We start from the raw sequence: 14,551 nt of genomic DNA on the forward strand, positions 1-14,551 counted from the left end.
AAGGAAGGAAGGAAGGAAGGAAGGAAGGAAGGAAGGAAGGAAGGAAGGAAGGAAGGAAGGAAGGAAGGAAGGAAGGAAGGAAGGAAGGAAGGAAGGAAGGAAGGAAGGAAGGAAGGAAGGAAGGAAGGAAGGAAGGAAGGAAGGAAGGAAGGAAGGAAGGAAAGGAAAGGAGAGAAGAAAGTCCCCCATTCTAGGGGAATAACCAGCAAGGCTGGGTTTATAATTTACACTCTTCTGCTCCATTCCCTTTCTCTTTGTTCTATCTCCCACTTTTTTGTGCTGACTTTACCCTCCTGAAGCTTGGCTGTGCCTGTAAAATGATAAATCCATAGAATATGTGTTCGTGCAACCAGTATCTGTAAGCAATCTGCTCTAGAATAGAGCTTGCTTTCTTTAATACATTTCAATAAATCATTTACTAGATGCTTACTACATCACAGGCACTGCTATAAGAAACCTTCCTTGGGCTAGCTGCCTTTGTGCCAAGCATTCCCAGTCATCCCTAGCTTCCCTATCCCCACCACCCAGAACTCTTGGGTTCATCACAAAAACTCATGGTTTGCACTTGGGTATGGCGGACTGTTCATCTGAATTCAGAACAACTAAGAAGTCAGGCCTGTCTAACTGACCATTTGCTACAGCACAGGTTCAGCATCTGTTACCCTGTGTACCTTTATCCTCAGGCTGTGTACTCTCCTCCCTACTCTTCCTACAGTGATAAACATGAGCTTTTGCCTCTATGACATGTTGCCCCACCCTATCTTGGGTGCCTGATGGCTCTCTTTGCCCCTGGGAGAGCCAAATAATCTCTATAGAGCTGCTCCTCTCAAAGATTGTGAACATTCAAGGACTATGGGGATTCTAAAGCCTCCTTTGGCTGCTAGAGGCTCCACAGGCCTCTGGGTTCTCATGACTTTCTTAGGCTCTAAAGACTTCTACAGACTCTATCCAGTTTCTTAAGGCACAGAAAGCTCTAATCTCTGAGATTTTCAGAGGTACTCTGAAATTTTAAACATTTCTCAAGGGCTCTCTGAAGGTTTCTATAGGGTCTAAAGGCTTCAGATAACTGAAAACCTGTGAAGAGTATGAGGGGTAGTTTAGAAAGCTGTAAGATTTTTCTAAGCTCCAAGTGGAATCTTTGAGTGACACAGGGTGAAGAGAAAGAGATAGGGGAGAGGGAGAGGGAGAGAGAGAAGAACATAGAAGAAAGGAAAGAGAAAGGAAAGAAAGAAGAAAGAGAAAAGGAGAAAAAGGCAGAAGGACAGAATGAAAGGGGAAGGAGGATGAAGGAAGGAAGAAAAAGGAAGAGACAATGACCAATGGAAATAAGTGAAAAGACATCTCTAAAGTTAGGGGCTGATGATATCTGGCTTAAGCCATGATGTATGACTGAGGTTACCCAGGACAACAGAAACATGGGAATATCAATTCAGGTAACAACAAGCACAGTGTTGATTTCCTCCAGGCAGCCATGCTCACCATTTCCATTTCTACCTCTCCAGGGCCTTAAAGAAGGCAGGTTAAATAGGAAATAAATTAGGCACCCAATGTTTTTTGTTTTGTTTTTAAACAACTTCCACCTCCTTCATTATCTTTTGTAACATTCTATGGAGTTTTATATTACTAAGAAGACTCTAGATAGGTCTGCTATGGGCAGATACTTAAGTTTTTCCAAGGATTAGTTACTCTTAAAAACAAAGTGAGGCATGAAAGGGTAAAGATATAGTGGGACCAGGAATCATTAGGCCTAGGGTTTAGCTTGGGTGGAGAACATGGAATTACATAACCCAAGTTTTGTCCCCCTGTCTATCGAATGTTTCTCTCTCTCTCTCTCCTCTCGTCTCTCGCTCTCTCTCTCTCTCTCTCTCTCTCTCTCTCCTCTCTCTCTCTCTCTCTCTCTCTTCTCTCTCTCTCTCTCTCTCTCCTGTCTCTCTCTCTCTCTCTCTGCTGTCTCGCTCTCTCTGTCTCTCTCTCTCTCTTTCCCTCTCATCTCTCTCATCTCTCTGAGTCTCTCTCTCTCTCTCTCTCTCCCTCTCTCTCTCTCTCTCTCTCTCTCTCTCTCTCTCATCTTCTCTCTCTCTCTCTCTCTCTCTCTGTCTCTCTCTCTCTGTCTCTCTGTCTCTCTCTCTCTTCCCTCTCTCTCTCTCTGTCCTCTCTCTCTGTCTCTCTCTCTCTCTTTCTCTCTTCTCTCTCTCTCTCTTCTCTCTGTCTCTCTCTCTCTCTGTCTCTCTCTGTCTCTGTCTCTCGTCTCTCTCTCTCTTCTCTCGTCCTCTCTCTCTCTCTCTCTCTCTCTCTCTCTCTCTCTCTCTCTGATCCCTCTCTCTCTCTCTCTGTCTCTCTCTCTCTGTCTCTCTCTGGTCTCTCTCTCTCTCTCTCTCGCTCTCTCTCTCCTCTCTCTCTCTCTCATCTCATCTCTCTCTCTCTCTTCTCTCTTTCTCTCTCTGTCTTTCTCTTTCTCTCCCTCCAGAAAAAAACTATCATGGAAGAAATTATTCAAGGCGCACTGGATGATTTGTAAGTACTGAAAGCAATAAAGAGGGTTCAGTAAGGAAACATTCAATGAGGGAATTTTGAAATTATTTTGAAGCCCCTCTGGAAAGGAACTTTAAGCTTACCAAGATTTTTATTCCACACAAACAAGACTAGACACAGAATTTGTAGGCAGGAAAATCTTGACTTTCAGTTATCTTTTTATAAAACCAGTGGTAGGGGAGGTCTGTGATAGTTCTTTCTATAAGTCTACAGAGGGAAAAAGCTATCTTTTTTTTTTTTAACTGGGATAGAAGAGTTTATAGGAAGAATTTCTGGAAATCTCCTTCCTGCTCACCTTGCTATAACATAAGTAAGACCGGATTTAAAAAAAAAATTAACTACAATGCACAAAAATGTGAACTTATAAAACAGATGGATTCCCTTCAGAGTCTCTTTATTTAATTTTTTAAAATAAGAGAATCATTTTAAATATCTATATTTCCTTTAATATATTTATAAGATTTCCTATTTGTTATAGTTTTAACTAATAAAAATCCAGTTGGCACATAGAATTTTAGAACCTATCACATAAAGTAAAATACAGGCAAAATGGAGAATCTGGGATAATATTAGTGTATGTAACATAAGCAGGGGATTCTTTCTAGAACTATATTCTTCATATGGGAATAGCAAAGTCTAATACCTGTTGTTGCTTTTAAAACATATTCCACACATAGTAGGCACTTAAGAAGTATTTTTCCTTTTTTTTAATTGAATTAACTTGGATTGTGATAATGATATATCCTGTTAGTTCTCAAACTAAGGAAATTCTGAGATTGGAGCAGGCAAAAAAGAATCTTGAAAACCTGAACTTGGATCTTGAAAGGGATATGCTGAACCTAGATGAGGCAAACCAGGCTCTTCTTGTGCAAATCCGAGAGAAAGAACTGCAGATTCAAAGGTTAGAGTTTGGTTTGGGTAGGGGAAGGTGGTCTCTAGAGGAGGCTGTTCCTAGGGACAGAACATCTGGGGATAGATAGGTAGGATGAATAGAAGGAAGAGAAAGGGCATTCCTCTTTATCAATGGTCATTTTTCAAATAAATTCTCTTAATAACTCTAACTCTAATTTTTCTTTTAATAACTGAAGACTCAAAATTCAAAGAATTGAGAGGACCTAAGAGATTTTAAAACACTTCTCCCACATACACACACATAAGTAGCCATTCATCTATATTCAAAGAATATAAGAATGTTGAATTTGGGGAATTAAATAGCTTCTTGTTCTCATTCCTCAGAAACTCAGATTTCATTGGTCTATCTCTAATTTGAGGTTCATATTTTGTTATTACCAAAGCTTCTTTAGGTCTGACCCATGCTTCCCCCAGGATGGAGCCCTATAATTGCAGCTTAATCTTGAAAATTAGTACTTAGTTGTGTGACATTTTGTTATTCAGTCTAGAAAAAGAGATCACCAAGTCGATAGGCCTAGCTGGGGAAAGAGATGAATTTAACCTCACAGCATATGAGAGGGAGGAAGAACTGAAAAACCTGGAATTGGAAACCGCAAAACTGGTAAGAAAGGAGTCTAATGGATTTAGTTTATTACTATACTCTTCCTCCCCTCTCCGTGGGGGATCTTTCCTGATTTTAGATTTTAGAACAAGTTAACAGAAATGAAATCACAATTGTCTTCAGGGATGGTGAGGGAGCAGGGAAGGAGATCTGGAAATGGAGTTCTTGGCATTAATGAGATAATAGATGTAAAAGCACTTGGAGTCCTGTGAGATTAAAGAATTATATAAAAATCAGTTATTGTTATTATTGTTGTTGTTGTTGGCACTAGAAGTCCTAATGCTTGGGCTCTGTTCCCAGATCTTCTCTCATGTTATGTGGGGTCAGAGCACAGTTCTGTCATCTGACAAAAAATTTGGCAGGAAAGGGAACCAAGAGCAGATGGGAAGATATGAACTGCCGTGCTTTTTGTTTCTTTATTTCTGCAGGAAAGGAGTAATGAGATTCTGACTAAGAATGTGAATGAGCTGCGGGTGAAGGTAAGTCTCTTCTTAAGTTTCCCAAAGGTCCCCCATGTAAATATAAGTAGACAGAGATGAGTACTAAGAAGGGTTATCCCATTCAGAATGGAAGCACATTTTAATGACATGTCTATTTCCCAAACCCTAATATTCACTGTTTATCTGTATATTTAGACTATATGACAGATAATTTTTAGGATCTATGCCCAATCTAAGACATATTATCAATGAATATTAAATAAACTCAATATTTCCCTGTGATTGTATTAGGAAGGACTAAGGGGAAAAAAAGAAGAATCCCTAAAGAAAATTTCTAAACAAAGAGGCATGTTTCCTGATATATCTCAGCATTCTTCTGTGCTGGGCTTAACAATTCATAAGAGTTTTGTGGCATAAGGCAACTGGTCTATTAGTTTTGTTTGGTTTCCCCATCTCCCCATGAATGACTGATCCCTTTCCCCTCTTTCCTACCAGATAATTCTTATTATCTTTTTCTCTCTCCCTTTGATGAATACGGAAGGCCTGTAACCCATGACTCAAGCTAGGATAGCATATGTAGAGCACTTTGGGTGAAATAACATAAGTGCTTTGAAAATTTTAAAGACTTATGTAGATATCAACTGTATAATGGGGAGGGTAAGCATTTATGAAATTTTTCTGGCTTGGGCTGAAAGGTTCAGATTGTGGTCTCTAGGAAATATAGGCATTATGGTAAGAATTATATACAGCATAGCACAGTTATATATAGTAATGCACAAGACGGGTCCCAACCAAGACTTAGGATAAAATTCTAGCAAGAACAAGAATTGATAAACAAATTGTTTCAAATAGTTACAGAGAGCTAGATGTCTTCATTAGGAAGGAGCTATCTTCTTTTGGGACCCTAAAACACTAAGCATTATCAACTAGAAACCCATTTCCCTTGACTTCAAATTTTAATAAAAATAATTATTCAGTTTCTGAATTTTATGCTTGCATGATTATAGTTCATGTCTGACTATATTTCTGGATTGAAATTTCAGCTTTCCAGGAAAACACCAGAGAATTTGAAAGAAGTTGAAAAAGAAAATCTAAAACAGATGTTGGAGGAATCAAAGGTGAATGCAAAGAACAAAGAATTCTCTGATAAATGTTTTTGCGTTTCTATGTTCTCCAAATGACAACTTCTCTGGGTTTCTTAAGGCCACGTTTCCAATGCTCTTATGGCTAACTATTGGGGTTGTGGCTAATTTCTACCCTCATTTAGCAACATTTCATCTGAAGTCGATATCCATGCTCCTACATCTCCATGGGCTTCAAAAGTACACACTCAATATTTCAATATTAGTTCTTTCCACAATGATGTCCAAAAGAGCAGACATAAATCTTAAAGTCCTCACAATCGATTAATCACTCAACAATACTAAATGTCTGCTGTGGGAAGTTATCAAGGTAAAAGATGATGTGCTCCCTTCCCTTCTAATGAAGGAGACATTAATTATAGCCTCAATTTCCTCATCTATTAAATAAGAAGATTAAAAATAATATTGCTATTACTATGTATAATATTTTCTTGGTTCTCATCATGTCACTCTTTATTATTTCATGCAAGTCTTTCCATGTTTTCTTTTCCATGCACAGTGATATTTCATCACAATTATATAGTACATCTTGTTTAATCATTCCCCAGTTGATGGGCATCCCTGTAATTTCCAATTCTTTGCTGCCACAAAGAGAGCTTCAAACATTTTAGAACATATAGTTTCCTTTCCTTTTTCCCCTAATTATCTTTGAAAACAGACATGGTAGTGGTATTGCTGGTAGTGGTGTAAACAGTTAATAACTCTTTGAACATGATTCCAAATTGTGGTCCGAAATGGTTGGACCAGTTCACAATTCCATCAACAATGAATTAATGTCCCAATTTTTTCACATGTTTTTCAACATTTGTTGCTTTCTTTTTTGGTCATTTTAGTCAATCTGGTAGATATAAAATGTTATCCCAAGGTTATTTTAATTTGCATTTTCCTAATCAATAATAATTGTAAGAGTATTTTTTCATGTGACTATAAATTGTAAAAACTAAAGGATTTCCAAGGTTCTTTCTACCTCTAAACTTATGACATTATGACATATAAACACAACGGAAGTATAACCAACTACAGTCATTCAGAGTAAATTCTACAATAACCCATAGCTTATAAGCCTATGCTAAGAAGACTTCTTTAGGTTTACAAGAAATAGGACAATTTAATTGTTCCTCTTTTTTAGGATGACAGTATGAAAAAGTCACTCATCAGGTCTAACTATTTTGATTTAACTTTATCTCTTCCTTTAAAAGACAAGAATACGGTTCACCTTTTCAAATCTAAGAGATCTTAGAGAGCTTGGAATGGTTCCTCTGTGGAATTCGAAAAATTGGATAATTGGGTATTGGGAAGGATAAAACATGCTTTTAGAGTCTCTGAGGTGAAAATAAGAGATTTTCACAACAACTGTTCATTTTTCTTCTTGCTGCATATCACTAAAGCTGTGATTTTTTTTTTCCTTCTCTCAGGTGAGATTACAAAAAGCCACAGACTTCTGTGCAGAACAGGAAAAGGAACTGGCTAAGGTAGTGCCAATGGCCTTAATATACTTTCACATCACCTCTTTCTCTTGACTATCTGGCTTGGGGGATCCCAAAGCTGCTCAAAACCAAGCCCACAGGAAAGACTTAGACTGATGGATGGAGAAGCTCTGACCAGTATGTACTATATAATTGGAAATGTCTACAGGACAAAGACTATGTCTTCATCTCTTTAAATTCTTAGGAGCAGCTGGAATTGCTACTAATAGTAACTTCCACCTCTAGGTAGAAAGAGGACTGGAATTGCAATTGGGAGAACTGAATTAAAGGTTCTGGCTCCTACACCTACTATGTATGACCATGAGTAAATCATTTGATGAATCTGAGACTTATCTTCTTTGGCTTTCAAGAGAAAATAATATTAATCTCTATATTAGAAAGAAAGAAAATAACAATCCCCTGGAATGAGGAAAGTGCATTTATAAATTCTGAAATACTCTATAAATACATGAAGTTACTTATTAAGTACTAAATAAATGAAGAAATGAAAGTCAGTATGACTTGGTCCAGACTTAAAACAGGAAGATCTGGGTTCAGTTTCTGCCTCTGGCAAATACTAGCTGTGTGTCCTTTTAACCTCTTTGTGCCCTCATATAACTCTATTAGACTATAAGTCACAAAGAATTAGTGGAAGGAGTTTTCATACTGGGAATTTTCCTTACTGTGAAGAAATAACAAGCTTGAAGGAAAACAAATCAATACTTAATAGTACTTTTTCTGAATCTAATGCTTAAGATGAAGAAAGAAGGATGCTGGATCAGATACTCTGTCTTCCTCTCTTTGAAACCCAGGAATAAATATTGCAATACACCATTGCAATATCCACTGGCCAGCTGGACAGACACAGTTCCTAAGATTTTCACTTATTTTCTTATTAAAGTATCATTCCTTTTACTACTGTTTAGTTTGCTCAGAATGGGTCATGAAGAATGAAATAATCTCATCTGGGATAAAACAGAATTTTTTAAACTCTGTAATTACTATGATAGAAAACAGTGAGAAAATCATAATAGTCATTCTGGATAACATTTGCAATAGTCATTCTTATTTCTGAACTAACTCATAGAGTTTAGTTTGTTTAAAAAATATTCTGGTTTTCTAGGTAATTTCTGAATGCCAATCTGTGGACCAACTCTGTAAAGACCAGGCTTACTACATAAAGGTATCAAATATGAGGATTTTGGTAAACTTTGAAAACTCATTATAAGTCAATATTAAGATACAGCAACCAAAAAAAAAAGTCACAGAAAGGTAAAAAGGCTAGAACTGAAGATATGATAGTGCCTCTGACCCTGGTCAGACCAGACAGACCAGATGATGTTCTTTTTTTGGCACCATATTTATGAAAGATACTGACTAATTGGAATATATTCACAGAAGGGTGGCCAGGATAATGAGATAAGAGACCCTGTAATAGGAAGTTCAGTTGAAAGTACTAAGGGGAATTTATCTTGGAAAAGAGAAGACTTACAGGAAATGAAAGCTATAGAAATAATGGTTAGAAGTTATTGCAAATTTTCACTTTTAAAACTCCCTAACAATTGGAGTTGTTGGAAACAGAACTGACTGCCTTGGAAAGTAGAGAGTTCCCCTTGACTTGATAGAAATTTTCAAGTGGGGGCATCATTAAAAATATTTGTTCCTATCCATAGAATAAATATTAGATTTTAATTCTCATATTAATTAATTCATTCATTCTATGAACTTCCCCAACAGTTAGTCAAATTAAATAAAGCCCCATTTCTCTTGTAACAATTCTTGGTTTAATAGTGGAATCTTTGGTCTCCTATTGGTCTCACTATGTGAAAATCTTTTAAAATGCACTCATCTTCTCTCCAATATTCTTCTTTATTCTCTTACCTAATCTGTATATAATAAGTAAATATCTACTTTAGCTTTCTGCAAAGCTTAACTTTTGGGGGAAGGAATCAAGAAAGAGTTTAGGATTGTTTGATTTGCTTGTTTTCATTGTAATTAAATAATTGAAATTTTCTTTTATATATACATATACATACATATAAATATATACATACACACATATATATATATATATATATTTTTTTTTAATTTCCATGAGCAGAAATACCAAGAAATCCTGAGGCTGATGGAGAATGATAGGGAGATGCTGCTCCTTGAGACAGAAATGTGAGTTTTGTCAATTAGCTGGGCCTTCTTAGTTTAAGAGTCAAACCCATAAAAACCTATGAAAGAAAAAGTTCATACATCAAAGAATCTTAATATTAAACTGAGCCCCTATTCCCAGGAGGCACTTAGTATTTGCTGAACAGAACTGAATTTCCAACGCACTCTTTGTCCACTACATCTTTAAGGTATGATCATTGGAGAGGACTCTATTTATATTTTCTACTTTGAGAAAAGTATTAAGAGAAAAAGAAAGAGCTCCATGAAACTGAATACATGATACTTATGATAAGTAATGGTACAGTAGAAAGAACACAGAGCTCTGGAGTCAGACAACCTGGGTTTGAATCCTACTTTTGACGCATTTAACCTCTGTGACAATTAAGTCATTTAAATCCCCTGGATCCTATTTTCCTCAGAAGTGAGATGATGGAGGGGTATTGGACTTTACTGATTTCTTCCATATCTATGAAATAGATGAAATATCGAATAAAATATTAGATGTATTTTATAAATTTTCAAGTGTTATATATATGTTAGCTATTATTATGATGATTAAAATATGGATATTGCATGGACTATCTCTAGTAGGCCTATTTACATTTTCTATTTTAAAATTTTTTATTACAAATTTAGTCAATATAAACACAAACATTAAAATATTGAAAGAACAAAAAGAAGTTAGTATTTGAAACTGAACTGTTGTTTTTCCTAAAAAATTGGCTAGTCTTTCTGAATTAAATTAAATTTCTACTTCAAAAATTTAACATAACAAAACTGCCTTTTTATCTGTGGCCCCTTCTGAACTTCCCTCTTCTCTCCTTTGTATAATTTCTAACATTTCATTGATACTCTTCTTTTTTTGTATTTATCCATGTAGAAATACTGCCTTGTAAAAAAAAAAAAAAGCATCATATTTGTAAAGCATTTTGCAAACTTTAAAGCACTTAAAACTGTTTGTTGTATTTCTTGTTATTACATTGCACGGCTTAGTAAATAGTGTTGACCTTGAATCTAGGTAGATCTATGTAAAAAATTTGCCTCTAACTGGCTGTGGCACCCTTAATAAATTGTTTAACCTTTCAATAGTTCTAAGGAACCCTTTAAAATTATAAGGTGCTAACCTACAATGGTGCTAAAGGAAGTTTCCTCATCTGGGATTATTCTATGGCAATGAAATTTATTATTATTTACATTTTCTTGAATTCTTACTTCAATCAGTCTTTGGCATAGCTATTAATAATCTGACTAGATTATTAGGTTTGACTAGACTAGAAACCATTTTTACAGCAGTGACTTGTGTCAATGAAATACTTGAAAGTCCTTTAGACATTTCTGGACATAATATATATTTTTTTTGTTTTTCCTTCTAGAAAAAAAGCCCAGAGCATATACAGTAAATCTAATTTGATTCTGGTAAGTTTCCCTTTGTCCTAGTTTTATGCTTCTCTGCTCCATCCCCTTTGTTCATCTACATTTTTTAGTGTGTAAAAAGAAAGCAATATAGAATAGAGGTTATTTGAACCTATTTATGAGCAAATAGTACAAAACTCTAGGTGACTTTTTGAACAACTAAATTCAACAAACATTTATTAAGTGCCAAAGACAAAAAACAGGCAAGCAAAGAAATCTCTGCACACAGGGGAACCTATACTCTACTTGAGAGAATATGAGACCCCATGCATAGAGATAAAAATGCAAGGTAATTTAAAGAATAAAAGAAAGAATATTAACAGAGAACTTGAAAGGAATTTAAAGATGCTGGAAAGTTGAAATGAGGAGGGAATGAATTCCAGAAGTGGGAGTTTAGAGTTGTGCAATTATTTTCTAGGATATAAATTTAGCACAATCGAAATAGGTAGTTTAGGCTCCAGTTGAAATGCACCTCCCTTTATGACTCGTCTGAACCTGGGAGACTGTCAATCCTTATTTCTGGTCCAACAAAGACATTCATAACACCCCAGTCTCACCTCCACCCTCAACCTTCTCCCAACCAAAATTAAAAAAGGAAACAGGTCCTACAACCACAGTGATGGTACCAGCTTCAACCAGGATCTCTGCCTAAGGCTCAGGGACTTCACTTGCACCTTACCCTCTTCCAGTGCTCACCTGATTTATACCAGTAGTAGTCCCTACTCTCTAGGGTGGAAAGTTCTCTAGCAGAAGTACTAGAGTTGTCTACTTCTACCCATTTTTATTCATTCTCTGAAATAACTGGACACACAGTTTCTAGGTGACTCCAACTCTTCTCTTCTTTCTACTGTGCTGACAATATGTTTTGCAGCAACTAGTCCAGTCAATGAACAACCTTTTCTTAAATGTTTACTACCTGTTGGTCATAGTTCTAATTACTAAATATTATATGTAAGTAATGGAGAAAAGAAAGAAGGGATGGAAGAAAGGATGGAGGGAAAAAAGAAAAGGATGGAACAAAGGGAAGGAAGAGAAGGAAAAAAAGGAAGGAGGGGGGAGAAAGGAAGGGAGGAAGGAAGGGAGGGAGGGAGGAAGGGAACAAAGAAGGGAGGGAAGTAAAAAGAAAGAAAAAGAATTCTAAGACCATCTTCTCATTTGTTGTACCTATTGCTTTCACAGGAAGAGAACTTATTCAAAAAATTGCAAAGACATTTTTGGTTCAGGTAACTGGAAAGGGATTGATTTAACTAGCCCAGAATACATTACCCTGGGGGGCTCGGTAGTAGGGACACTTCAGATATGGGATGCTTTTATACAGAAGACAGGAGGGATACTTGGCACAGACATAACAATCCATTAGTCACAAAGCATTTTCCCACCTCCAAAATTCTTCTTGGCCCACCATGCCCAGAGTTAATGCCAGAGTGGAAGATGTGATGCATGTCTTTGTTAGAAGCTGCAAAACAAGATAGACAGGATAAGATTATGGTTCTTGTTTAATCCTGCATAGACCTAGTTCTTTAAGTAAAGGATTCATTTAAGTGACTTAGCTATAAATCTTTCCAATGGAAACTTAGGCCAACTTGGACCAATTTTTGGTGTAGAAGGTTTTCTTACAGTCACATTTTTAACAGTGCCGTGATACATCAACCTTTGTAAATCATAATTTGTAAACGTCCTACACCACTAATTCTCAAGCTTTTTGGTCTCAGGATCCCCTGGCACTCTTGACAGTTATTAAGAGGGTTATGTCCACTGATAATCATAATATTAAAAATCAAAACTTCCTTATTGTTTTTATTATGAAAAGTGTTTAACCTTGCCAATTCTCCCCAAAAGCTTCAGAGACCACTCCTGGAGTTCCCCAGACCCCATTTTGAACATCATTGTTGTACTCCAATGAAAATCATCACCTTATCAATAATTTACAGTCTCAGAGAATTTAGCCTGGGCCATTTCGAGGTTAAGTAACACAGTTAATATATGTCACAGACAGGACTTGAATGTTACTACCTCCCAGGCTGGCTTTTAATTATCTGCTATGATAAATCTCTGAAACTTTGGTTGATGATAACCTGCCCCACTCTTTTTTCAGGATTGCCCAGTTTGTCTTCTTGATAATCCTGTTCTTCACGAGGATGCTGAGCTTTGGGTTTTTGTATCTTCATTTAATAAATCCAGATTTTGTCCTGAACAATCTGCCCAAGATTATGGACAGAGACACCTTGTGGAGACTGAGGAACTTTCTACTTCCATCTCTCAATCTCCAAGCAGAGGACTTTTTGCCACACTAGTCCAAGGTCAGGCCCTTCTCTCCAGAAGGTCCCAAGCCTCTCCCAAACAGAAGTGACAAGCAATCACCCAGACTTTGGGTGAGAATGGAAGGGTCACAAGGGCGGACAGCAAGAGTTCTCTTCAGAGTTGTTCACAGTGCCCTGGTCCTCTGTCCTCTGTATTCATTTTCTTTTGATTCCCATTATGATTTCTCTCTTCTAATAAAAAAACATGATCATTTAAAATCATTTGATTTGAATATTTAATCGATCCTTTGGTATTGCCTCAGGCTACATATTCTTAGGGCAGTGATGAACTTCAGTATAAGGTTTGAATGTCATGACAGATGTTATCCTGTGTAAAAATTCAAGGACTTTGTAATTCCTCCCTTGATTGATTGGATCTGACTCCCCAAATATATGCTTTTATTTCATCTCCGTGCTCCCAATTCAATTCAATTCAACAAAGAATATAGGCCCTAGTTTACAATTCCACATTAGTAGATTGCTTACTTTCCTCCCCCCTTTTTCCTTCCACATCTGTTAGGAAGAAAATAAATAGCCAATGTTCTGCTAATTGTTTTTTGAAGGGTTGCCGGCTAAATTAATTTGCAATAAAGTGTGAATAGTTGTCAGAATGTACTGTCTGTCACAACCCATTCTACCTAAATTGGAACCTAGAAGACTTTTGAATCAGACTGGCTTAGGATGCTAAAAGCAACAAGCCTTTATGACAGGTGCACTTTGATTTACAAATGGGAAAACAGATAGTCTGGCACCAGATAACTGGAGAAGCGCAAAGAATACAGCTGGGGACATCATAGGGTTTTGAGTGTAGTGATTGTTGTTAGGATACAATGAGAGCAGGAAAAGGGTGGAGGATGGTCTTGCAAGGGGACTGCCTTTGGCGTAATGTCACCAAGCCCTTGTCAATTCTCTATTTAAGGATGGAAATTCCTGAATCCAAAGAGTTTGAGTGTATAAGTGGAAGATTTATTACATGAGAAATAGTTTTTATTCATGTGTGTTATAATGACTTTTCATCTCTGATTGTGTCCCAGGAAAAGGCACCCTAAAAACTGGTCAATGAGGCAACCGGCCTTACGAATATGGGATAAAGGAGTTTCTAGCATGAAGAATTACAGCAACTGCAGTTTTCAGAAAAAGGCAGGTTAGAATTGACAGCTAATAGGGGGAAGGATCCAAAGAAGATACAGCCTACACAAGAAAGTCTAGGCCAAAATAAAAAAGAGACTTGGGGACTATCGATATCCCTGGAATATTTTTTATTTTTAAGAGATAAAAAGGGGCATTTAAATGCTGCAATGGATAGAGTACCAGTCCTGAAGTCAGGAAGACCTGAGCCAAATCTGGTCTCAGACACTTAACACTTCCTAGCTGTGTGACCCTGGGCAAGTCACTTAACCCCAGCCTCAGCAAGAGAGAGAGACAGGGACAGAGACAGAGAGACAGAGAGAGAGACAAGAGACAGAGAGACAGAAAGAGGGAGACAAAGAGAGAGACAGAGACAGAGACAGAGAGACAGAGACAGAGACAGAGACACAGAGAGAGGAGAGAGAAGAGTCTGTTAGTCTAAAGCCCCTATTGG

At 37.0% G+C, this 14,551-nt stretch overlaps 1 protein-coding gene across 10 annotated transcripts; it reads left to right on the forward strand.

Moving 5' to 3' along the window:
• The first annotated feature begins 790 nt into the window (after positions 1-790).
• LOC141555893 (transmembrane and coiled-coil domain-containing protein 5B-like) lies at positions 791-14,197 on the forward strand. 10 transcript variants are annotated; one of them, XM_074289185.1, is made up of 12 exons: positions 951-995; positions 2,468-2,514; positions 3,284-3,433; positions 3,928-4,045; positions 4,474-4,524; positions 5,529-5,603; positions 7,043-7,099; positions 8,217-8,276; positions 9,195-9,259; positions 10,630-10,672; positions 11,849-11,892; positions 12,765-13,188. In XM_074289185.1, the coding sequence occupies exons 2-12, from the start codon at positions 2,480-2,482 to the stop codon at positions 12,961-12,963; spliced, it is 897 nt and encodes a 298-aa protein (XP_074145286.1). In that variant the 5' UTR covers positions 951-995; positions 2,468-2,479; the 3' UTR covers positions 12,964-13,188. The 10 variants fall into 10 exon arrangements, with proteins under 10 accessions (XP_074145290.1, XP_074145286.1, XP_074145287.1 ...); XM_074289186.1 differs by lacking the exons at positions 951-995; positions 12,765-13,188 and adding exons at positions 1,061-1,433; positions 14,004-14,197; XM_074289180.1 differs by lacking the exon at positions 951-995 and adding an exon at positions 1,061-1,433.
• The last annotated feature ends 354 nt before the right edge of the window (positions 14,198-14,551 follow it).

The sequence above is a fragment of the Sminthopsis crassicaudata genome, chromosome 2, assembly GCF_048593235.1.
Source record: "Sminthopsis crassicaudata isolate SCR6 chromosome 2, ASM4859323v1, whole genome shotgun sequence".
In the NCBI taxonomy this organism is placed as follows: Eukaryota; Metazoa; Chordata; class Mammalia; order Dasyuromorphia; family Dasyuridae; genus Sminthopsis; species Sminthopsis crassicaudata.

What these genes read in the sequence shown, in the direction of transcription:
- LOC141555893 (XM_074289180.1), top strand. Translation starts at nt 1,386, where the DNA reads ATGACTGAGGTTACCCAGGACAACAGAAACATGGGAATATCAATTCAG. An exon ending in ACATGGGAATATCAATTCAG is followed by an intron (nt 1,434 to 2,467) that starts GTAACAACAAGC and finishes CTCTCCCTCCAG; the next exon opens with AAAAAAACTATCATGGAAGA. An exon ending in AAAGAACTGCAGATTCAAAG is followed by an intron (nt 3,434 to 3,927) that starts GTTAGAGTTTGG and finishes TTTGTTATTCAG; the next exon opens with TCTAGAAAAAGAGATCACCA.